Below are 25,451 nucleotides of genomic sequence, written 5' to 3' on the forward strand. Positions count from 1 at the left end.
TATAGTGCGCCCTCAATAGGGAGTGTGATCATATGTAAATGCGACCTTTGGTTCCGTGACCTCTAGCCATGCCTACTTCCCTCTCCATATGGCCATGCGTACAGACGTAGCTGTGTTTACTGACGTCGCTGTGTTTACTGTACTAATAGTACAGTAAGCATAGCGAGGACAGGAAGTAGAATGGCTAGAGGTCATGGAACTAAAGGTCACATTTACATATGATCACACTCCCTCTTGAGGGCGCACTATACATGCCAATACAAGCTACACACAAGACAGCTACACAAGTGTTGTGCTCTTCAGGCTCAGCTAGTTTATTTGTAACATTGAAAAAGAAAGAAAAACGCTGTAATATTGACTTATATGCCACTTATGAGCCCCTGTGGTTCGACAGTGATTGAAGTCACTTCAAAATATTCCGTTACGTACCTAATCCGTTCATTAAACCCAGTAAACCAACTGCGGTGGTCACGGACATTATTTAAATATTAGATTTTATTGGAAAAAAAATTGGGGTTGTGGAAATGTTGTCATTTCGTGATTTCGTGATTTCGCAAAGTATCTATTTCGTTGTTCATCATATAGCCTAGAACGCGCACTCTTCGATGCACGCGTCCACTACCGGGGACCGTGCTCACTGTAGAAATTATTTCATACAACTTATTGTCAGAGCTTTTAGCATGAAAAAGCGGACGTTAGTGATGATTGAATGATCATTATATTATCTTAGAGTTGTAAGTTTTAAATGTTTGAATGTCGATATATTTACAAAGTATTTAAAGATCCCAACAAAATAATTTGAAAAGGACATATTTCTTATCAAATTGTGATTTTTTCCCATTTCACATATGAGGAGGGGTGACGTTAGAGGGTGTAGCATTGTAATAGGCTAGTGACCCCGTATTTTTATTTGATGCATATAATGTGCAATATCTGAACAATAATTTAGCCTATGTGAAAATAAACAAAATTGCTGGATTGAAAATCTAAATAATTCTACAGAGTATGGATAAGTCGTGGTCATTACTTTTAAGTTTCATACAGCTTTAACTGTTGTTTTGGAAGGCCTGAGAAGTGAATTTAAATTTTTATTCACATTTTCAGCGGAAAAATAGCTAAAACTTTCATTTATTATTCAATGTGATTCACATGTAAGTAAAGCAAGTGCAGCATTGCAAGAAAGGAACTGAAAGTAAAAAATCGGGTTGGGCAACGCTTACAGGAGATTCATAATTTCTCTCACTGATCTGAATGGGATAAAGTGGGTGTATTTCAAATCCTACCTGCCAAATTAATCTGGTGACATATCATTGATTTTTTTGTCATAATCTCATCCTCACATATAACTCTTACTGTTAGAGAAAAATGACGAAAATTGTTAAAAAAAATTAGTGGCTCGATCACCCTTAATATCATTGTAAGTTTCAAATTAACAATTTCTTTGATATGCAAAAATGAAAAATATTAGCTGCAAAATAATTCAGTCTGTAAATTTATCTGTGTTTGGAGATTGTTGGTTCAGTGTAGAAGAGTTAATTTTACGCGATTTCAGTCTGTTGTTTTTACGGGCTTCGTGCGTGTTGTAGAGGCGTATCAGACAATCAGCGTCATCGGCGCTTCTACCGTGACGTGATCCAGTGTTCATGTATAAATATTCAGATATTCAGGAGCGCGATTTTCAACAGACCGCGTCTTGTCTCTGCATGGAAAGCCAAAGGTTACAGACGGCGCCCTCTAGGGAGGCAACGTCGTGAATTTTACGATGCTAAAGTTAGACTCGGTTTCCTATGGAAATCCGGTCACGACATGCGACATGCGACCTGCGACTTCAAAACTGCGACCTGCGTCTTGCGAGTGTGAAACATGCGACCTGCGACTTCGGCATTTAGACCTAGGTATTACGTATAGGTAGATATTGGCGAGGGCGTAAACAACCTGCCTGACTGCAAAAGTAATTTGACCTGTTAATATTTTCTCAAAAAAATGATCACCAAGTTGTGCAGTGTAATATGCCCCATCCAGTGAGGTTCAGATTCAAGTTCATCTCTGGAGTGTTTCAGCCCCCAGTCAGTTATGATTCTCGCAAATTTGAAAACAAGATCTGAGATATTTCTTTATGAGTATCTTAAAATGAGGGCTGAAACTCCTCTGACATGAAATTGAATCTGAACTTCATCGGATGGGGCATATTACACTGTACAATTTGGTGATTTTTTTTGAGAAAATGGGTGAAATACTTTTGCAGTCACGCATGTTTTTACGCCCTCAACATCAAAACCAAAGCTATCGTTTTGGTGTCAAAGCCATCAGAGTACATTATAGCAGCTATCGTTTCCCTGCCAATCTATCCTGCACGGCGTCAAAAGGCTTTTTTCTTTCATCCCTGATATACCAGTGTGCAGACCTGTCAAACCTTTGTATACAGGCATTCTGTGGGCCTTGAATGTAATTCTGTGAAGTGTTGTTTGATCTGTATGCTCGTATGATAAAATAAAGTTATCCTTTATTTGACTTAAAATTTAAATGGTTTTGTTGCTTCTGTCCGTGTGTCTGTCTGTCTGTCTGTCTATCTGTGGGAACGATTTCTCAAAAACAGTTGACTGTATGTATGATCACAGTCACAGTCACAGTCACATCTCGCAGGCAGGCCCACGGTCGATCTGCGACTTACAAACTGCGAGATAAATAATGTCTAGGGCTGGGTGGGGTGCATGGTCACCGAATCGAAGTACAACAACCACAGAATACTTTTTAGGCCTAAACTAGGTCATTTCGATCTGTGAAATAGCCACCACTTTAGGCAACAACATATATAACAACATGCTTGTTGAAGTAGGCCTATCAAAACAATTTTTATTCATGAAAATTGGTGATCAGTTGAGCATTGTCCCTTTGAAACCGGACTTTGAAAGCAACCGAACAACACGTAGGCCAACACAGCTGTGTCATCGAAGCTCATCTCTTTCCTAAATGACACCACCTATCACTGATATTACTTGTGACTGCTTTTCATATTTTCAATAAACACCAGATACCTAAAATCATGGATCAGGTCGTGATCTCGCAGGTCGCAGTTTCAAACTCGCAGGTGGCAGCTAGGCCAGAGCACACGAAAGTCGCAGGTTGCAGTTTGACAAACACGCAGGACGCAGGTCGCAGTCTTGAAGTCGCAGGTCGCATGTCGCATGTCGTGACCGGATTTCCATAGTTACGGATTCGGTTTTGGATTATATTTTCAGCTCTTTCCTATAGAGGGCAGTCATCAGAGTAAAAGTCAAAGGTCACAAAGGACTGTTGCCAAAACAACGAGCTATCATGGCTGACGTGAAAGGCGGCAAAGCGTCTCCAGAAAACAAGCAGAAAGAGCATAAGGAGGTCACTTTCTCGAAAAAAGACGACAGAGAGAATTCCAGAGATGGACAAGAAGAGGTCAGCATAACTAACTTTCGATCAAGCAAACTTTTCAGGGCATTTTCGTATCGCTGGCCCGGCCTGCCCACATATTACTTTGCGCTGCGCTGCAGCGCTGTCAGTACTACCGGGACCTCACCTGTGTGGGCCTATCGTACCGCACTCTCTCGACTACCACCTCGATTGCTGAAATGCAGGCTACGATACACTATCCACCTGTGTATTGCTATGCTAGTCTCTCTCTCTCTCTCTCTCTCTCTCTCTCTCTGATATTATCATGTTTTTTATTTATGTTTTTTTTTTTTAAATCACAGGGAACGAAATCCAGACCGTCTACGAGGCAGTCACAGAAATCCAGTGCTAGTCTCACAACCTCGGAGATGTCCTATAATACATTGCGAAAGAAATTTCTTGAAAGTGGAGATACACCCAAGCAGTCTTCGCCAACTACGACAGAGATGGTAATACCATAACCTATTTTTCCCTTTCCAATCAATTTTGCATATATCAACTATCATAAACATATTAGCCCTGCGTACCGTGCTGTGTGCCCGGCGTTATACGGCCTCCATGTGGTGGGAGGCCGTATAACGCCGGGAACATACAGCTCGGTACGCAGGGCTATCATAAAAATATTATACATAATAATGAACAATGAAAAGCAACCATGGACAAATATGTTCAAATCTATCACTATGAATAAAAAAACAGCAACAGTTGCCGTACAACCATGATCTTTAGATCAGGTCAAACTTTTGCTTCAGGCTTATATGGCAGTCAATGTCAACCCCCCTCCCACCCCCACCAAGGGGGCATAATGGGGGATTTGGAAATTAGCCTTATGAAATTTGTCAAATGCCCAACCTCCCTGGGGCAAGACAATCTGGAAAATCCCCACCTAAATCAAGTAAATCCTCCACATTTCCCCCAGCCCAATGGGTGCGTGGCGCATTCATAAATTCTGCATTTGCCCGTGAAGGTGCCTAATGCGATCAATATGAGGCAATTGCCCCACCCTGTCGGGCACAGTTTCAATCCCCCACATTTGTCCCATATTGCCCGAGGTGGGATCCTTGGGGGATTACATTGACTGCTGCATTGTTGCTCAAACATTTCCTGTTAACTTTTTTAACGCTTTTTGTTCTTTTTGCCTTTTCACCAGATGATCAGAAAACGCAAAAAGAAGAAAGGTAAGAGGTCAAAAACTCCAAATTCTTTTGATGATGATGAAGAACGGGAGGCAAAGAGACTCCAGGAATTACAAGAGGTAAGCTTAAAATATACCCATGATATTGTTACCTTTCATGGAACCTGCAGTATATAGATTTACAGTTTTGCAATTTTTTCTTTGAATGGTCAAGTCAGATTTGACACTTGGAAGAGGCACAAAATAGGGTATTTATTTGCACACTTTTTTGCACATGTAGAAAGTCAAATTTATTATTTAATATTTTGTTTTTAAGTATATGTTTTATGACACAAACAGGTTGGTGAATTTCATGACCTTAAACGTGGCCTTTAGTACATCAATTGCCTTTGTGTTTACAAGACAATATTTTTAATTTCTTGTTGAGTTACAAGTTTTGTATCACTCCTTTTTTATTGGTTGTCAACGATGAACAGACATGAGAGCTTTTCGTCTATTAAGATTTCTGACTAGACAAGACTACATTGCGTGATATTATTTTCTGTCTTCAATCGTCAAGATCCACGTAACGATGACATTTCCCATTCCTTTTGCTTGGCAATGCATGATGGTACAAACTTATATGATCAGCATGCTCAATGGTAAAAGTAATTTTATCACAGTCTATTCTTGCTTGTACTGGGATTTGATAAATTATCCACTGGTGTATGTGTGTGTTCTACTGGAGTTGTGAGTAAGCCGTTCACTTGTTTGCAAGCATAGTTGTACATGTATTCAAATACAGTCCATTGAGAGAATGTGATTCAAATCATCACTTCAGGTTTAAAAAAAATTCTCAGCTCTCTATAGAATTTGTGAAAGAATTCTATTGAGTAGCAAATACAATATCAGTTACAAGCAGAAGAGCAGCTTCTTGTAGGATGGTGTCATTCATTAAAGGGACAAAGTCGGCCATTTTTCATGAATTTTGTTTGATGCAAGATACTACTTTATTGTTTGACATGTTTGAAAGATAATGAATGGATGTCCATGCATATATTTGACCCGGTTTTAGACACAATACATGAAACTATCATGAAAATGGTTCAATTTGATTTGTCTAAAACTGGGGTCGCTTATGCATGGTCATCCATTTATTCAGTATCTTTCAACATGTCAAACAATATAAGTAGTATCTCGCATCAAACGAAATTCATGAAAAATGGCCAACTTTGTCCCTTTAAGGTAAGTGTAAATGAATTGAAGTGCCAATCACTATGATACCGGCCAATGAAGCCAATAGCCAAACTGAAAACTATATTTTAAACTAAAACATGTATGCATGATACCTGAACACAGACAGCAGTAACAAAACAAGAAAATCAGACAAACTTTTTCACAGCTCTGGTGTCACACATGTATTCAGTGAACAGCAGGGGAATTAACTGGTATGATAAATGCATGCTTTATTTTGTCAATGCCTAGCACACCCTGACTCTGTATTACTCACTAACCCATATCCATGCAAACCCGTGCTCTTTGCAGTCCGTATTGGCTAGTCTAGCTAAACCAGATGGCAGAATTAACCTCAGAGGTGCTATATTGGTAAGATAAACCACCCCAGCGGTACCATGTCACCATCCTCATCGGTTTTTGTGACGTTTTTTGTTCATTGTCTTCGTTATTTGTCCTGTTATTACTTTCATATGTTGTGAATTCACAGAGTATATCAAACGCTTTCATCACCCAAAGTTGGTTCAGTCCTTTTGTTTTACTTGGTGAGGTTGGACCTGAACACAAGGACCAGAGGGTGAAAGGGTTGATGTGTTTTTATCTCACATATTTTTTGCTCACTGTATCCATATTTGTGTGAGAATTCACATCAGAGTTTTCAGATGAGTTCACAGTAGAGGACATCCTACTCTCCTAAATTTCTGCAATAGCAAACCTCACCAACCCAAAACCTTATTATCCGACCCAACCCTATCCTGCTTCATTAATTAAATTAAACGAAAAATTTCAGGCATTTTGCAAATTTAGGATGACCTCTGATTGAACTCTAGAGAACTCCCTAGTGTGCCACTACAAATCACATTGTGCGATTCTTGGCTTTCGTGCAAAGTGACCTCAAGGTTTTGCATATATTTAATGTCATGTTCACATGTTCACTGTCAAGTTGTTTATTTGTTTGTTAGTGTAGATCAACACTTGTAAGTATCTTCTCATGTTTGTTTTTAATGCACAGCTGACGCTGGAATCTCAGCTTTACATACGTTTGTTCACGTCAATGTCTGAAATCACACCCTTTCCAGGATATTTTCTCAAATGTTTTGAAGCACAGCACAAATGATTCTTGCTATAATATACAGCTGTATCTTGTGTCTACTCTTTTCATTCCTTGAGATGTTTCAAGAACAATTTAGACACGTTCCTAAGTTGCAAATTACTCTGACACTTCCTCTCCTGCCTTCCAACCCTTCATGTCCCAAGATTAATAAAACAGAAGTTTCCCAGACCAATACTGATATACAGTCAAACTTGTGTATAGTGGTCACTCAATGGACCAAGAAAAAGTGACCACTATATGGAGGTGGCCTTTCTATAGAGGGTGGGTGTGGCATTACTTTCTGTGCAGGTGGTGCGCTAAGTGGTTAATTTAGGGAAAGATAAAAGCAATTATAAAATTCCATAACATAAATCTGTTAAAAAACATCAAACAGCTATTTAGTTTCTGAAAGCTTGTAAAATCAGTAAAAGTAGACTTACATGTATTTTGTGCATTCCAGTCTGAGCATTTTTTGATAGAGGTCATTGAGAGTCAGATATATTGACCATTATATACAGGTTTTGTACCAAAATGGAGCAATTCCATGTGACCACTGACCACATAAGAGAGGTGGCTGTTCTGTAGAGGGTCTTTAACATGTAAAATGCCACAGGACTGTCACAAAGTGACCACTATAGAGAGGTGACCGCTCTGTAAGGGTGACCACTATGACAGGTTTGACTGTACTGTTATTTGTTCTGCTGGGGTAGAAAAAAAGAAAACAGAGTTTGAAATAATTTGCATAAAACAAGATAACGTCAGCATAAATAATTGCTTACTTTCTGAGATGCAAACTAGAAAATAGTTTTACTTTCACACAACTGCTTAACCCTTTGCCCTCTGACCCCCTGGTACTCTATGATGTCATCGGACATTTATGTCCGAGCCGGGTTCAAAGGGTTAAAAATTATTGCAGCTGATGAATTTTCTCTCTATTACATTACTGGGAACTTCAAGCTAGATGCCAATTGCAGGTAGCATTATTTGAAAAGATAATAAACAAAGTAAAAAGATACTGTGTTCCACATTATGTCATCCACTTTCTCTACAAGGTTTCATATTTTATATATTTCAACAAATATTTGTCTGAGGTAAAATTGTTATCTTTGACTTTACAAGAATAGCTGTTTCCCAGTAGACCGGTGAATTCAAATTTCTCTAGAACTTTCAAATATGCAGCAAGATCTCTTGATGTACTCTGCAAAGGGGGCCACAGTGTTCTCCCGCTATTTAGCTGTCCCCAGTTTAAAAACAATGTCAACTTTTGCTAACAAGACGAAGACAGTGAAATGAGTAACCATAGTTACAGTGATGGAGTAAAACAGAAATATTTGTTTTGTTCTGTGATGGTCTCATTTTTCAAAAATCTATAGTTACTCTCCAGAGTTAGTTTGATTTCATGTGAGTTTTCAACCTCTACTCTCAGAGGCCTCGCTTCTGCTGTCTTCAGTTGAGTCAATTTCATCCTTACTTTGTCATTAAATATTTACTGTATTTGCGGTAATGTCTTTCCTGACGTTATTTTGTTTCTCTCTTTAATGCTGTCGCTACTGCAAAAATGCGTTTTATACTTATACATGCCATCTGTGATGGTTTACTGTGTGATTAAGCTGTGAGTTGTTTTGAAATGCAGTATCATTGTACTAACCAGGCTTTTGTGTCACTGTACATGGCTGTAATGAGAAACCAATAAGTGTACTTAAAACATCAGTGTACTGTGTAGAAATATTCACACACTATTGCACAAACATTAGGTCTCTTTGCATAAATATGATCATTTAAACATTTTTGCAAATTTCATCAAGGTCAATCTTTTCTGTGTGAAAGAAAATAAGTTTAGAAATTACAACAGCATAAAACCCCCAAAATTTATGGCAATGAAATTGACCTGCCTAAACTTGTTGAAATTTATTTGGTTTGCTTGATACAGTTTATGTTGCATATATCTTTTTTCTACTCATTATCTGCAGTGAATTTTAAAGTACAACTACAAACAAATAAAAGGGGCGGGCATTCTAGATGTTAAAAATGATCCAACTTTTCCAAACAGATATTTATTATTTTGATTTCAGCAGCCTGTACTCCTGTATCCACTCACGTATTTTTTTGTATTTATTCCTTTGGTTTTTTTGTTGCAAATCTAGAAACATATGCAAATTTTGGAAGACCTGACCAAGCTCAGAAACCATTACTACTTCGAGTACATGAGCGCCCTCAACGAAAAAGTTGAGAAACAGAGAAAGGACATCCAGAAGAAAACTGATGAGCTCCATCAGAAGATAGAAGAGAAAAAAGAGAAGGCGGTAGGTGGAGTGCACTAACGCGTGTCCCAAAGTCTATCAGAGCATCTATTAGGGCCAGTAGCTGTAACTTTTGATAATTTTTTTCTCTGTTTTTGAAGCCAACCACACTTTCGTGTTCCACTCCCTAAAGCTTGTGAAATACACATTGTTCAGCTTGTCAACTCAGCCTGTACATGTGTAGACTGCATTGTTATTGTTGACAAGTGAATTCTGGTCTGGACTAGAATTCAAATATTACACACAATAATTTTGCATTTTACACATATAGATGCTGTGTTCACAAGCTAAATAGTTGATGTTTCAACACACTTTGGGGAGTAGAACAAGATCAAGAATAATAGACATAAAAAAACAAAAGCAGTTGAAAACTCATCAAAAGTTACAAGTCCTTTGTACTTTTACACAAACTTTACTAGAACAAACTTTCAACCAGTCTCTTTCAAAGTCGAGAATGAAAACCAGGGGTCAATGTGGAAATTTTTGTAATACAGGTTGAGAAACAAACTGCCTAACATTTACCAATACTTGACTTTTAATAAAATTTAATTTGTCTTGATTTCCACAAAAATATGACACTGAGATGTAATTTACCTCAGGAGCTTTCAAATTAACCCCACACAACCAGTAGACCAGGAGAGTCGAAATATCAGTCGCCAAGGCTCATGCAACTTTAAATACCAAATGAAATTGAAAGAAGAGTAAAAGATTAAAACCTCAATGATGTGATAACTTCCACCATTTCAAAACATGTAGCCTTTTGGAATTCTTGTTCTACCATGCAACATTCCTGTTTTGATGTCATCAAGTTTGAAGGTAAGAGCTGACCCATATTATAGCTCAGAAAAATGTAGCGCAAGTTGAAATTTCCGTGAATGATTTTCACCCAGATTAATCTGCTACAATGGTTAATAAATTTCTTTTTATGTTGCAGAAAGCTGCTACTCATCATGTGAAGATAACCAAGGAACGCTCAAACATGTCACATGATAATTCATTTCTAAGGGATTTGCCAAAAACACAATTTTATAACGTGAGTCTGTGCAGTGATTTTTCTTGTTTTTATATCAATGTTTCTGCAATGAGGACAGTACATCAGCACAATAATATTCTCCACTGCTTGGAAAAAACAGTTGGACGATCAATTTACATAGCAATGCATAATTTGCATATTCTTTTGTTATAAAAATGAATCCCCTTGTGTGGTTATTATCATATGAAAAGATTGCTCTAAAATCAAAGAGTTGACCATCTGTGAAATCCTGCAAAATTCCTGGTTGCCAAATCAATCTAACATTAATCATTATACTTTATCAGAGGCACTGATGTTTTCTTTCTCTGTTAAGGCCATCGTCTGGGCTAATGTCGGTCAAAATGCTCAAAAATCAAATTATATTTTTTTTCCTTCATCGTCACCCTCGACATGTATACTTTCAAATAAGCTATATCATTCTTCAAAAATATTAACTAAAATCGAGAAAATCGCGTTTTTTTCCCACTGACCCCTGGTCAAATTTTATGTAGTCTAATTATATATTCAAAACAGGTAAATCGCTATTTTTGGTTGCCTAAAAACTTTGTTGAGTTATGGCATCATGTATGAAGTAGTGACCATTTGCTTGCTTATTGAAGCAGCTTTTTCAGAGGTAAAAATATGGCGTTGTGGAAATTGTGAGTTTGAGACTAATTGCAGTCTAAAAAAGCCAGATCAATGAGTAATCGGGAAGAAATTTGCAACAAATGATTCTGTTTTATATTTTGTGTGGATATTACTGTAAGGCATATAAAGATTTTCATTCAGGTATAGCAATTAAACCAGAAAACAAACCATATTAGACGTTATGGTGTCCATATACATAACAAGTAAAGAATCTCACATGAATTTCATTATCATGCTGATTATAAAATCAATGTTTTTTTGATAATTAACAGTTCATTTTTCACTTAGAAAGCAATTACAACCAGGCTTTTGTAAATAGAATTCTAACTGACAATTTAAACTTGTCCAATACCCTATTTTGAGGTCGTAAACTTTGCATGAAGTATGAGTATCACCTTTATGTTGTAAACATTTCAATCCAATACTCCTAACAATTGTGTTTTGTACTGCATTCGTTTCTTGTGGCAGTAATAACTCTTGAAAGAATGGTTGGAATGCAATGAAAATCAGCCAACATATGTGAAATTAAATACTTTACAAAATAAACCTCAAAAAACAAGTCATCCAATCATGTCATAGTAGAAACTTGACGGAAAGTTGTGAAATTTATTAATTTTTCAATCTTACCGAGATGACTATGATTTAATTTATATTGACATCTTATACAGTCATAGATTTAGGTTCATATTGTAATACATATACATCTGAATGCTACAGAAAAAATTCGGTTGTTGTATGACTTTTCGTTCAATAGATATCTTTGCCACAAATTTCCTCATATTTTTGACCCTGAAATTGTCGCCATGCCAACCAAATATCCGGTTTTCCCCCTGCACTGCATTTTACCATCTACTGCAACAAAAAGATGACAAAATCTGAAAACAAGGTACTACACGGTTAGTGTTTTAAAATAGCCCAGACAATAGCCTTAAATGAGATCACTTTATTGCTGCAGTTTACGTGTGCCCTATGATGAAAACGTAGCCTTATGAAAAATGACGTTTTTTACTATAATTAGCCTATAAGAATTGTGAACTTATTATAATGTTTTATTTTCTGCTTCTTATAACCTTAGTAAGCTGTAGAGTTTGGTAAATTATGAGTCTCTCATTTCTTAAAAACGCAAAAAAGTTGAGGTCAGATGTTTAAAAATAAGTGGGTTTAATTTCTTTAATATATTTTTATTTCACCATATATCTTAATTAAACATGGTTCATTTAACCAGATGACAATGTGTTCAGTCAACAAAACAAATGAAATATTTACTTTCAATTTCTCAGATTGTTGCCGTCCAAGATAAGATGTACAAAGAAGGCAAGCTGAAGACACAGACAGAAGTGGACAGCTTCTGGGAAGAAATCCAAATCCCAGAGAAATACAATGAAATGTTTGGAATTGCACCAACCAACACCATTGAGAGTGGCTCCAACCTTGAATCTCCGTCAAGTAAGTGTCTGTTCTTTCTTTCCTCCAGGTTTGGCAATCCCCAATATTTTGACATGCCTTTTCAGAGCAAATTTTAAACCACTGTCTGACAGTCAATCTTGTGATAAGTGTTTATTGAAGGAATAAAAAAGTTTTACAAGTGAAATTTTGGATAACTGATTTGCATTAATTTACATAAAATTAGAAATCTTGACAGTGGTGATTTGTACCGATATAAAACTCTCTTACTGTCCTCTCAGATGAACAACTTTAATTTCTACTTGCATTCAAACTCTAACATATGGTCATTATTGGCCATATTACCAATGGATGTGCTGAAAAATATCTCTTCTAGTTGTCTCTTTTCAAGTTGTAAAAAATATTCTCACATTTCATGAAATTGTTGAAAAGCAAAATAAAAAATCGGTCTTGTAGTGGAAATGATGGAGAAATCTTCAGCCTTTCTTTCTCAGTTTTCATGTTTTAATCACAACAGTCAAGTTGTCATGCTGCATATATTCTAATATTGTATGGTTCCAAGAATACTTTTGCATGAAATCCTGTTTGAAAGTTGAGTGTATTCACCCTATACATGAATGTGACCTATTCAAACTTAGCTTAACAAAGTCCACTTTCCTGTGATTCAAAACCATGGATCAGATCCACAAAGTGATGAATGGAATGTCCCTTTTATTTCATACATGTCTGAAATCTTAGTTGTTCATAAGGACATTTCAGTTGTGTTTGTACTTGTGGCGGTAGTCTGGACTTTGATTCATTTTAGTTTCAAAATGTTTGCAGACCCATGCATGTTTTATTCTTGAAGTTGGGAATGTAACCTTCTAGTGGCTATAAATCTATAACAGTAGTAAAGATTTTTGTAAAATCTATCTGGTTTATGTGTGACATATGTTCAGGTCTTTTAAAACGTACCATATACTTTTCAGTGTGGATTCTCAATGCACGACTACAAAGACACAAACTCCATCCCATTGGACAGTTACATGCAAACAAGGGTGAACACAAAGGTTTAGGTTGAAAACTTTGCTGTGTTGCACTTTGCTTTCCCTGTTTTGTTGATCCTTTCCAATGTTGTCTTCTGTCAGTGAGTGAATGGTCGTACATCACAGATGATATTCTCCCCCTTCGCACTCTAAATTGCATTTGTAAGTCCAGAGTTCCCTAAAACATGAAATCATTATCAAGAGTACATGGGGAAGCTGGGTCACCCCCCTTTTAGCAATGGTATAGTCCCCAAGGCACACCAGACAAAAGATATAGAATAATATTGTTTTAAAATTGGAAATTGAAAATAGCAGTTAGACAAGTTGTCTAGTTTGACTTGTCTGACCTCTGCATCTTGACAACAACAGAATTTTCTGTGCATGTTTAGAGTTTTTTTCCCGAGTTAAAAAAAGCCAACTTCAAAAAGTAGACAAGGAAAATTTTCTGTCAACTCCCTATACACACGTTTGGTTTAACCTCATTTGTTACCAACTATTGTCATGACTTCTTGTCAACAACATTTTTATTAGACATTTTTTAGGCAAGAGTGTGGCTCTCAACTCTATACCTAACAGAAACATTGACCTACAAACTAGATCTACCGTAAATGCAAGAAAGTGGTTTTCATTCTGGAATAATAGCGCTGATCGCAAATGACGTCACTGTTCTCTCTCATTAATATGCATAAATAAACATTTGTCCGCATTTTCGCATAAACCATGAAAATAAAACCTGCGAGTGTTAGAATGGCTATGTAGCGTCACACTTATTCGTATGAATTGATGACTGAGACTACAAGCTGCAACAACAGCCGCGCATACAACGACAGAATTTCAGCATATTTGTCCGAAAGTAGGCGCGTGCAGCTATGTTTAGTAACAAACCTGAAATCGCGATCAACGCTATTGTAATTCACACTCCCCGACAGCATGGAAAGAAATATAAAATGAAAGGCTTTTTTGAGTGTTGCTAAGTGCTGTGTTTGGTTTGCGCTGGTTAAACAAAGAATAAGCCCTTATTTCCGAGCCATCAAAATTCAGAGAAGAATTTGCAGCTGCTTCAGGAAAATATTTTGATAAAGTTTATGCTATTTTCCAGTCACTAAAATAGGTGCACTTACCGTTTGTGTATGTGTTTTATTGATGTTATGTATATGTCCATTGATGGTGTACTGTAGCATGCATGTGTGTATGAAAGATGCCTTGTCAGCATCTTCCACTGGAGGGAGAGGGATATGCTACTGTGACAGTGAGATAGAAATATGTCATTTATGTCTGTACCGCCTACATTAAGTTGCATTCAAAGTGATGATATATAAGTCTGTCCCTCACAGTTCAATAAAGTAGAGACATGTGTCTCATTAACGTTTATAAATCTTTTCTAGCCGTATCTGCAGCAAGCAACCATAGTTTTGCATCCATCAAGGTTCCTGTACCAGATGGTTTTGTCCCTATGGGTCAAATCACTGAGGACAAGGAACCATCACGACCCAGCACAAAGGCAACTTCCATGCATCAGTGGGCTGTCACTCAGCGATTTACAAAGGTATGTATTCTAAGTAATGAAAGTAATGTGACAGACTTGTAAAATTTTACCAGCAGGTCTTTGATATGGATTGATTGGTGTAAAGGAGAGAGAGAGAGAGAGAGAGAGAGAGAGAGAGAGAGAGTGATTGTGAACTTTTTGTCTTTACAGTGATTTCATTTCTAGGATAATTGAAAGAGAAAAACTTGCCTTTGCACTCTGATAACAACACCCAAATTGCTGACTTGTTTATCCATATTGTAACTTTCTGATTGCAGGTCCAACATGGCCCTTCTAGTTACTTATCAGCACCTGTGAAAGGAAGAAGGACATCAATCCATCCAAAGGCACTGGCTGTGGATCAGAGATTTCCAAAGGTGTGTTTCCTCACAGTGCCGGAATGCTGTGACAGTGTGTTCCATCACCCATAGCGTGTTTTGATGAAGTTTGGTGGCATACACATAACTTTAACCCTTTGAGTGCTGCAATTTTTCACACCAAAATTATAGTGTGCAACATTTTACCAATTTTTGTGAATTTTTCTGTAACTTTTTTGACAATTTTGGTCCAAACACCACATTTTATTGGCTTCAGATTTTTATCAAAATTTTAGCAAAAATTAGAAAAAAATTGACTGGTGAATATTTTGATATATGCGACAAAAATTGATTTTGGCACTCAAAGGGTTAATATTTGAAGACAGTGATAACAATCCTGCTATCACCTTTTTATGCCTTTAGAAAATAGGTATAGGTAGAATCATTATATAAAATTTGTGTTACTTTTAAGCTAGAATGTACCTCAAACTTGAAAGACTTAAACTTTGGCTTAATGGTCTGTAAAGAAACTTAAAACCATTCCTTTTCTGACTCAAGGATACAAATCAGGGTCACTGTGTAAAATTTGGTATTAGGTAAACAAATAACCCAATTTTTAGCTACTATAGACTATAGTCTATAGAAGCTATTGGGATGGGTATCCTTCCGGCGTCCGTCGTCAGTCTGTATGTATGTATGTATGTATGTATGTATGTATGTATGTATGTCCGTCCACTCAAATATCTTGAGAACCGCAGTACTTACTGATTTGATATTTGTTGTGTAGATGAAAAATATGATTTTGAGAAACTGTTTTTTTTATTTTTTGATATTGTTGAAAATAGGCAAATTAATGCCAAAAAAGGTGTTTTTGGTAAAAAATCTTCTTCTTCATAACCGCTGGTCAGACAGCTTTGTTATTTGGTATACAGGTACCTAGGGATAACCCAACTTAGATTTGTTCAAATTGTGATGAAATATGCAAATGTGTATTTTTAAGGAATTTTTTTGTCATTTTGGTCAAAGTTTGACTTACATTGTATGTAATTCTTGTACTGTAAAACCCTATCAATTCACCCAGAAAAAAATAATTAATATGTTTTTAAATAATTGAATTAATTAGGAAATCATCAAAGCCAAAATAGTTTTAGTGTGGAATTATCAGAACGTTAAACTTTTTTTGACAGTTCATAGTGAATTGAGGATTAAAACATGTAAAGGCAACTTTCCTGAATCCCAACTTTGATATATTCTGAACCACCATTTATGTTATCTAAAAGAAATTGCTCATAATAGTTTGTCATGATAGGGTGGTTAAACAAATAGAGATAGAGAAAGTTCTAATTTCCATTTATGGTTGACTTGGTAAGGATAAAATAAGATTACTTTTGGAGGAAAAAAATAGAGTGGTCAATTAAAAGAGTGGTCAAAGTGATAGGGTTTTTATGGTAAAGCTGGGCTGTAAGATTCCTCATGTGCTATTTATAGCAATTATGCAATCTGTGTAAACAGTGCAATGAAAGTGTAACATGATTCCTTATAATGCTTTTGATGACCTTGAACTTCTTAAGTTTCAAACATTTGTCTCTTTAGTGTGCTTTCTCTAAGTACATACAGTCTCAACTTATTCAACAGAACTTACTTACAATGTTAATTTGAAAGTTAAAATGTGCTTGGTTAATAGGATGAAACTACTGATATTAAAAGATAACCAGCTCAAGATTTTTTATAACCCGACAGATATGCTGTTTTTTTATGACGTAAATCTTGATTTAAGCAAGTCTTGTTTACTTTAATTAGAATGTAATTAACTCTCGTTTATTTGCAATTGTAGACTAATATAGTCTGATGAAATATGCAAATCTGTATTTTTACGGAATTTTTTTCCATTTTTGGTCAGGCCATCCTGAAATGAGCTATCAAAGATGTCCACCTTCTTCATCAATACATGTGTCACAAAAGGTTATTCTCTACATAACACAGCAGAGCTCTGTCAACTGTTGAGTCGCTTGTTTTTAGCTACTATAGACTATAGTCTATAGAAGCTATTGGGATGGGTATCCGTCCGGCGTCCGTCGTCAGTCTGTATGTATGTATGTATGTATGTATGTATGTATGTATGTATGTATGTATGTATGTCCGTTTGTGAGGCGTCCGTCCACTCAAATATCTTGAGAACCGCAGTACATACTGATTTGATATTTGTTGTGTGGATGAAAAATATGATTTTGAGAAACTATTTTTTTTAATTTTTTGATACTGTTGAAAATAGGCAAATTAATGCCAAAAAAGGTGTTTTTGGTAAAAAATCTTCTTCTTCATAACCGCTGGTCAGACAGCTTTGTTATTTGGTATACAGGTCGCTAGGGACAACCCAACTTAGATTTGTTCAAATTGTGATGAAATATGCAAATGTGTATTTTTAAGGAATTTTTTTGTCATTTTTGGTCTCAGTTTGACTTACATTGTATGTAATTCTTGTACTGTATAAACCCTATCAATTCACCCAGAAAAAAAATAATTAATATGATTTTAAATAATTGAATTAATTAGGAAATTATCAAAGCCAAAATAGTTTTAGTGTGGAATTATCAGAAAGTTCAACTTTTTTTGACAGTTGATAGTGAATTGAGGATTCAAACCTATAAAGGCAACTTTCCTGAATACCAACTTTGATATATTCTGAACCACCATTTATGTTATCTAAAAGAAATTGCTCATAATAGTTTGTCATGATAGGGTGGTTAAACAAATAGAGATAGAGAAAGTTCTAATTTCCATTTATGGTTGACTTGGTAAGGATAAAATAAGATTACTTTTGGAGCAAAAAAATAGAGTGGTCAATTAAAAGAGTGGTCAAAGTGATAGGGTTTTTATGGTAAAGCTGGGCTGTAAGATTCCTCATGTGCTATTTATAGCAATTATGCAATCTGTGTAAACAGTGCAATGAAAGTGTAACATGATTCCTTATAATGCTTTTGATGACCTTGAACTTCTTAAGTTTCAAACATTTGTCTCTTTAGTGTGCTTTCTCTAAGTACATACAGTCTCAACTTATTCAACAGAACTTACTTACAATGTTAATTTGAAAGTTAAAATGTGCTTGGTTAATAGGATGAAACTACTGATATTAAAAGATAACCAGCTCAAGATTTTTTATAACCTGACAGATATGCTGTTTTTTTATGACGTAAATCTTGATTTAAGCAAGTCTTGTTTACTTTAATTAGAATGTAATTAACTCTCGTTTATTTGCTATTGTAGACTAATATAGTCTGATGAAATATGCAAATCTGTATTTTTACGGAATTTTTTTCCATTTTTGGTCAGGCCATCCTGAAATGAGCTATCAAAGATGTCCACCTTCATCAATACATGTGTCACAAAAGGTTATTCTCTACATAACACAGCAGAGCTCTGTCAACTGTTGAGTCGCTTGTTTTTAGCTACTATAGACTATAGTCTATAGAAGCTATTGGGATGGGTATCCGTCCGGCGTCTGGCGTCAGTCTGTATGTATGTATGTATGTATGTATGTATGTATGTATGTATGTATGTCCGTTTGGAGGCGTCCGTCCACTCAAATATCTTGAGAACCGCAGTACATACTGATTTGATATTTGTTGTGTGGATGAAAAATATGATTTTGAGAAACAATTAATTTTTTTTAATTTTTTGATAGTGTTGAAATAGGCAAATTAATGCCAAAAAAGGTGTTTTTGGTAAAAAATCTTCTTCTTCATAACCGCTGGTCAGACAGCTTTGTTATTTGGTATACAGGTCGCTAGGGACAACCCAACTTAGATTTGTTCAAATTGTGATGAAATATGCAAATGTGTATTTTTAAGGAATTTTTTTGTCATTTTTGGTCAAAGTTTGACTTACATTGTATGTAATTCTTGTACTGTATAAACCCTATCAATTCACCCAGAAAAAAATAATTAATATGATTTTAAATAATTGAATTAATTAGGAAATCATCAAAGCCAAAATAATTTTAGTGTGGAATTATCAGAAAGTTCAACTTTTTTTGACAGTTGATAGTGAATTGAGGATTAAAACCTATAAAGGCAACTTTCCTGAATACCAACTTTGATATATTCTGAACCACCATTTATGTTATCTAAAAGAAATTGCTCATAATAGTTTGTCATGATAGGGTGGTTAAACAAATAGAGATAGAGAAAGTTCTAATTTCCATTTATGGTTGACTTGGTAAGGATAAAATAAGATTACTTTTTGAGGAAAAAAATAGAGTGGTCAATTAAAAGAGTGGTCAAAGTGATAGGGTTTTTATGGTAAAGCTGGGCTGTACGATTCCTCATGTGCTATTTATAGCAATTATGCAATCTGTGTAAACAGTGCAATGAAAGTGTAACATGACTCCTTATAATGCTTTTGATGACCTTGAACTTCTTAAGTTACAAACATTTGTCACTTCAGTGTGCTTTCTCTGAGTACCTACAGTCTCAACTTATTCAACAGAACTTACTTACAATGTTAATTTGAAAGTTGAAATGTGCTTGGTTGATAGGATGAAAATACTGATATTAAAAGATATCAGCTCAAGATTCTTTATAACCTGACAGATATGCTGTTTTTTTATGACGTAAATCTTGATTGAAGCAAGTCTTGTTTACTTTAATTAGAATGTAATTAACTCTCGTTTATTTGCTGTTATAGACTAATATAGTCTGATGAAATATGCAAATCTGTATTTTTACGGAATTTTTTTCCATTTTTGGTCAGGCCATCCTGAAATGAGCTATCAAAGATATCCACCTTCTTCATCAATACATGTGTCACAAAAGGTTATTCTCTACATAACACAGCAGAGCTCTGTCAACTGTTGAGTCGCTTGTTTTTTCAAAACCGCTGGTCAGACAGCTTTAATATTTGGTTTACATGTCCCTAGGATGACCTTAGTGAGATAATTTCATACAGTCAGGAAATACTTAATTTTGTATCCATGTCTATAGTAGCTTCAGGGACTTTGGCCCTATGTTTTCAAAACCGCTGGTCAGACAGCTTTAATATTTGGTTTACATGTCCCTAGGATGACCTTAGTGAGATCATTTCATACAGTCAGGAAATACTTAATTTTGTATCCATGTCTATAGTAGCTTCAGGGACTTTGGCCCTATGTTTACCGATAATTGAAATTCAAAATGGCTGACATCCCTGTGTTAACTTAATAACTCCATTGGGAAAAATTAAATTTTCAATTGTCACCAAACTAAGCCAGTGAAAACTTTATTTACTCTATCAGCTTCAAATCGAGCCCTCACAATTGGTAGACCAAAAGGTATTGTTAAAGTTAGAGAGTCCAAATATCTATACCTGATGCGCATTCTACCATAGCGGTAATTTGATCTATGAGTAACAATAATCATCTCAAGTTGTTATACATTGATAGTCCACCAAAGACATTATTGGAAAATATTTTGTTTGCATAATCTGTAGCTAATATCTGACCATGACGGAATGGGATGATTGACAGGTTTCATGAAGCATTCTTCGATTGCAAAAGCATACTGGAAAACAAGTTTGCAGTTTCAGCTAAACCAAAATAACTTGAACTTTTAGATCTTATTTTTACACTTGACTTATTTTTACAGATGATTTAGAATAATATGCACCTTGAAACACAATGTTTCAATGTTTGTTGAATCTTACCTCGAGAAAACTTTAAACTTTTCAAATGATCAAGAACAGAACTCAGGGCGTAGTCACGGTGATGGGGATGGGGGTTGAGGTCTAAGCTTAACTTTTGGGATACGAGAAACATAATAGTGACCAATATTTCAACTTTGAAGTAGCCATTAGTGTATATATCCAGTGTGAAATCTGTGGTGAAAATTCAAAATTCTGGATTTTCACAAAAGTCAGAGAATGAAAACTTCATATATGCCACAAGCTTCAAAGTGAGTCAGGCAAGCAGCATAGCTTCAAAGTATTGTAAAAATGTGAGTCTGAATATCCAAGTGACATGTCCTAGGTTTTGAAACAACCATAGGTAGATGTATACAGTATGTTTCCTGTGATTGTAATTCCAGGTTGAACTTCCCAGAATGGCAGCGTTTACGCTAGACCTGACACCCAAGAAAGAAGATCCTGAATTAATCAAAATGAATGAAGAAATTAAACTGAGGGCCAGAATACGAGACTTTGAGAGACGGCGACTCCGAACCATGTATGAATATGCTCTAGCACATCAAGCAGCCACTCACAGGTAAAAGAATTTTCAAACAAGCTACAAACAGAGTTTTATAGACTATATGAACATGTTAACTCTTTTCAAGGCAGATATCATAGAAACTTTTATTATTTGTGATTTTTTTTCAGGATACTTGACAAGAAAGAGGACTTTGCATGGATGACTCAAGGGCCAAGTATCGGAGATTTTGTAAGTATTGTGGTGTAACCTTTGTAATGAAATTAATTATGGAATTCAGACATGTCCATAATTTCATTGTTCAATTTAAACTACATTAGCAGATATTGTATGTCTATTTTTGGATATCAGTCAATGAGGAAAGCCTCCCCCCCTGAAATTAGCCATCTGACCACCTATTTGTCTCTCTTTGCTGTCTGTCACAATACTTCAAATAACCCTTATTATAATACTTTATTTCAGACTCATTGAACCTATTACCGTAAAAAATGTTGTGAAAATTATACTGTTTGGTTAACTGATGTTCTATCAAGTTCAATGAAGACTTATGAAACTCCAAGAGACATTGATTATACTGTGTCATATTTTACACCATACACAGACACAAAACAGACAGAAAGCTCTGGTAATGATTGATAGAACAGAGAAATGTTTCAAAGTTAGATGATATCAGCCAATTTGAGAGTTTTTAATATTCCTTTCACAGATAGGTGTCTCAGATCAAGATCCGAGACATAAATATCCTGTACTGCCCTCTCCCCTGGAGTGGCTGAACCCCCGGAAATCAGCTTGCCTCCTCTGGAGGAAGACAAGCAACTTGGATATCTGGCGTTACCGAGCACTATGGATTCAGGGAATAAATCGGGGCCACTGTCAGCAATAGATGAACTCTCGGAACACAGGTCAATTTACAGCTCAGTGAGTAGTAAGAAGAGTATGATTTCATCAAAGACTGGTAGCAAACACAGCAGAGGGTCAAGGTAGGTGTGGTCACAACCAAGTTCAAAAACGTGCCACCTAACACTAGTGTGCCATGAGGAATGTGTTAAATCTTAGTGTTTGAAAAAATAACCTCAGGTCATTACTTAATATAGCACTTTCATGAGTTATCAAAATTGGTGATACATAGAAATGAAAGGATAAACCTATATTTGATACGCTGCCTCTGTACATGTTTCTGTGTATGAATCTGAAATCTGTTGACTCTTAGAATCGTGAAATTTATGCACAAATTTAAACATTTTATGTCCCTACATAGACTTTGGCAATAGGCTAAACCCGAAATTTGAATCGACCACAGTAACAACAAAACCATGTGCACAATGCTAGTTTTCGTTCCCCATTTGCATGCAGGCATTTGTTTTAACCATCATCACATGATCCCTTGGGTGTACTTAATGTGTAAAACACTGCGTGTCCTTTTCATTCCGCAGTGGGACCATTGACCTTATGAAACTCCTTCTCAAAAAGTTGACATAATTTTATTTTTAGACATTAAGATGTTTTCATGTATATCAATTTGTGCTACGTTGGCTTTCTTATTAAGATTTTTAGGATGTTAAAGAAGTGCATCCATTTCTTTATCAGGACTTTTGCATGCTGTGAATCGACTTACTTCAGCAATTGTGACAATTATGTGACAAAACATAATTTCCAGCATGTTTAATCTTGTATGAGAAGAACCCAATAAAATTTCATTCTTTCTGATATAAACTTTACTTTTACTAATGTTTCACTGCTGTTTTTGTATTTTTACCTAAATTTTCTGTATTAAGAGTGAGTTAGGCCAAGTGGTGAAGAGCGCCCTCATAAGCTCATAAATTACATGTGTGTATCGTTTGTTTTCCTCACAGGAGAGTCAAATCAGCTGATCAGAGTGAGGAAGTTGAATACCAGATAGCACCAAGTCCACCGTCAAAACCATTGCCATTGACCATGAAGTCAATATTAGATGATTGTGTCATTAAGGTTGGTCACAGAAAGATTCCAATAGACTTTTCTAATTTTCCAATAGCCAACTCTGTATTGACCCAGCAACATTTCAATCTGCCCAGCTGTTCTAGCAAGTCAAACATATTGATGTAAAGAGAGCCATGCTCTCAACCTTTGTCTAGTTGAGCAAATGAAATCAGTTTGTGATTTGTCAAATATGAAGTTTAAGTTGTAGAAATCTTTTAGCCGTTCAGATATTTTTGATCTCCAGAAGGTGGTGTTGGAGCACTGCTGCAATTAACGCAAATAAAATTTACCAAAACGTGGTTGTGAAGATGGCACATTTTTTCTGCTGAAGTAATTCAACAATTGACCATTCTCATGACAAAATTTGCAAACAGGAATACAGTTTCATTTGTGACCCGACTCTGGTACATGCAGAAGAAGGCAGTGAAATCATTGGGTAATATGATGTAATCTTTATCGAAAGAACCAGCAAATGACATCAAAAAGCTATGTTCGCCGATGAATCTCAAGATTCAATGATTTTTTTTTGTTCACAGGAAGCAAAATGCTTAAGCACTCTATGGGTCAATCCAACTCTCAGCACAGCAGACGTCCAAACATGAAGAAAATGATGTGAAGAGCCTAATGAGAGCTGTTTTTTGATTGGTTCAAGTGTCTCAGTTCTCCAATTTTATTGCCCATACAACCAATCCCAAGAGTTAATTTCTGTGTCATTCAGATCAAATGCAGTGTGGATGGACAGATCATCGAGACACCTGACATCAACTTTTGTTTGTGCAAAAGTATTGGCAAAATACATTTGGTGGACTGCTTTAGGCAGAATGCTATTCTGTGCTTAAAACCACCACTGTGCTACGCTTTATTCAAGAGGACTGTAATGTAGCTGAGAGATCAACCAGATCCTTTATGTGAGAGACTTTGTTGGCCGTCCATTTGAGATCTATTTAAGTGTTTCTGGTCTACTGTGTGAACATTACCTTGACATATATGTTACAAAACTGTTTCTTCTTTAAGGTTTATTCAGCATGCTGTGCTTTTTCTAATCAGTTAACTGAAACCTTACATCCCCTACTTCTCAGTGTAGATGTCCAACTCTCCCATCAAAAATGACACAAATCAAGCCTGAATGTTTTCCAATTGCACGATTAATCACCGTTGCAACTGCGCAGTATTAAAAAGCAGTTTGTTAGCTGTTATTGTAATATCGACTGATCACTAGAACTTGTTTTACCTTAGAGAGAAAACATCTGAAATACGTAGGACACAAAAGCAGTGCATTTGTTCTACGCCGTTGAGGGCGCACTCTCATGTGAAGAACGTGTTCAAGTGATAGCCTGTGATCGAACAAATTCAGAACGGCGGTTTAATAATGGGTTTGTTTTCGTCCAATTTGAAAACGAAAATCTGTGTTGGTGTGATTGCGAAGGTGTTCCGTCCATTTCACGTGTATGTTTTGAAATATATGTATAATTACCTCGTTCTTTTTGCTGTAAAATATCATACAACATACACAACTATGTACCTTGTAGTGTGTGGTACATCCTGTACTTTTGCAAGGATATTGAGAGTTTCAATAAAAAGTATACCACCGCATCATCTGTACACCCATGGTCTTCTTTGAGGCAGAAGCTACTGTGATGATATTTGATGTCAAATCATACCAATCCATCGTTGCTGATTTTACCAGCGATGTTTTTATGCATGTATTTGTTTGAGGTATATTTCTCTTGCTGCAACCAAGGTTACGACAATGAAACGAGAAAGAGAGAGAGAGAGAGAGAGAGAGAGAGAGAGAGAGAGAGAGAGAGAGAGATGAATCTTAACGATTTTTTGTGTTCATCGGAAACGATTTTTCACTTTCTCTCTAACGGAAAATGAGTAACTTTTTATATTTTTATTACCTTTTTTTCGGAAAAACGACTCTCTTGCTATCCTCCCTACTGCACGTTGACATGGAACGTATTGGCCTTGCAGACAAAACTACTATAAACAATAGGCGATGTTATTGTTGAAAAATGATCATCTTGCATTGACTGCAACATTACGGCCATATCAATGTTGAATACTAGGCATTTCAACATTACAGGAATTGAACAAGACACTGTATTTCATAGACAGAACAAAAAATAAATTTTAGAGCGAGTATGGGTGGTGTTCAGCGCCGACCCTTGCATGTATTTACATGGTCACGCCACCAACGGGGATCCTATCGAAGTACTTTTT

At 36.1% G+C, this 25,451-nt stretch overlaps 1 protein-coding gene across 2 annotated transcripts; it reads left to right on the top strand.

Moving 5' to 3' along the window:
- The first annotated feature begins 3,270 nt into the window (after positions 1-3,270).
- LOC139142696 (myosin heavy chain, clone 203-like) lies at positions 3,271-24,820 on the top strand. 2 transcript variants are annotated; one of them, XM_070712759.1, is made up of 14 exons: positions 3,271-3,429; positions 3,726-3,872; positions 4,574-4,678; positions 6,083-6,142; positions 9,008-9,166; positions 10,098-10,196; positions 12,104-12,269; positions 14,638-14,798; positions 15,056-15,154; positions 21,151-21,326; positions 21,440-21,500; positions 21,976-22,249; positions 23,123-23,237; positions 23,765-24,820. In XM_070712759.1, exons 1-12 carry the CDS (start codon positions 3,316-3,318, stop codon positions 22,150-22,152), a joined length of 1,524 nt encoding a protein of 507 aa, XP_070568860.1. In that variant the 5' UTR covers positions 3,271-3,315; the 3' UTR covers positions 22,153-22,249; positions 23,123-23,237; positions 23,765-24,820. The 2 variants fall into 2 exon arrangements, with proteins under 2 accessions (XP_070568860.1, XP_070568861.1); XM_070712760.1 differs by lacking the exon at positions 6,083-6,142 and having other exon boundaries at positions 3,272-3,429.
- Positions 24,821-25,451: the final 631 nt, after the last annotated feature.

Source organism: Ptychodera flava, chromosome 10, assembly GCF_041260155.1.
Source record: "Ptychodera flava strain L36383 chromosome 10, AS_Pfla_20210202, whole genome shotgun sequence".
Lineage (NCBI taxonomy): Eukaryota > Metazoa > Hemichordata > Enteropneusta > Ptychoderidae > Ptychodera > Ptychodera flava.

What these genes read in the sequence shown, in the direction of transcription:
- LOC139142696 (XM_070712759.1), top strand. Translation starts at nt 3,316, where the DNA reads ATGGCTGACGTGAAAGGCGGCAAAGCGTCTCCAGAAAACAAGCAGAAA. An exon ending in AAGAGAAAAAAGAGAAGGCG is followed by an intron (nt 9,167 to 10,097) that starts GTAGGTGGAGTG and finishes TTTATGTTGCAG; the next exon opens with AAAGCTGCTACTCATCATGT. An exon ending in GGCCAAGTATCGGAGATTTT is followed by an intron (nt 21,501 to 21,975) that starts GTAAGTATTGTG and finishes TTCCTTTCACAG; the next exon opens with ATAGGTGTCTCAGATCAAGA.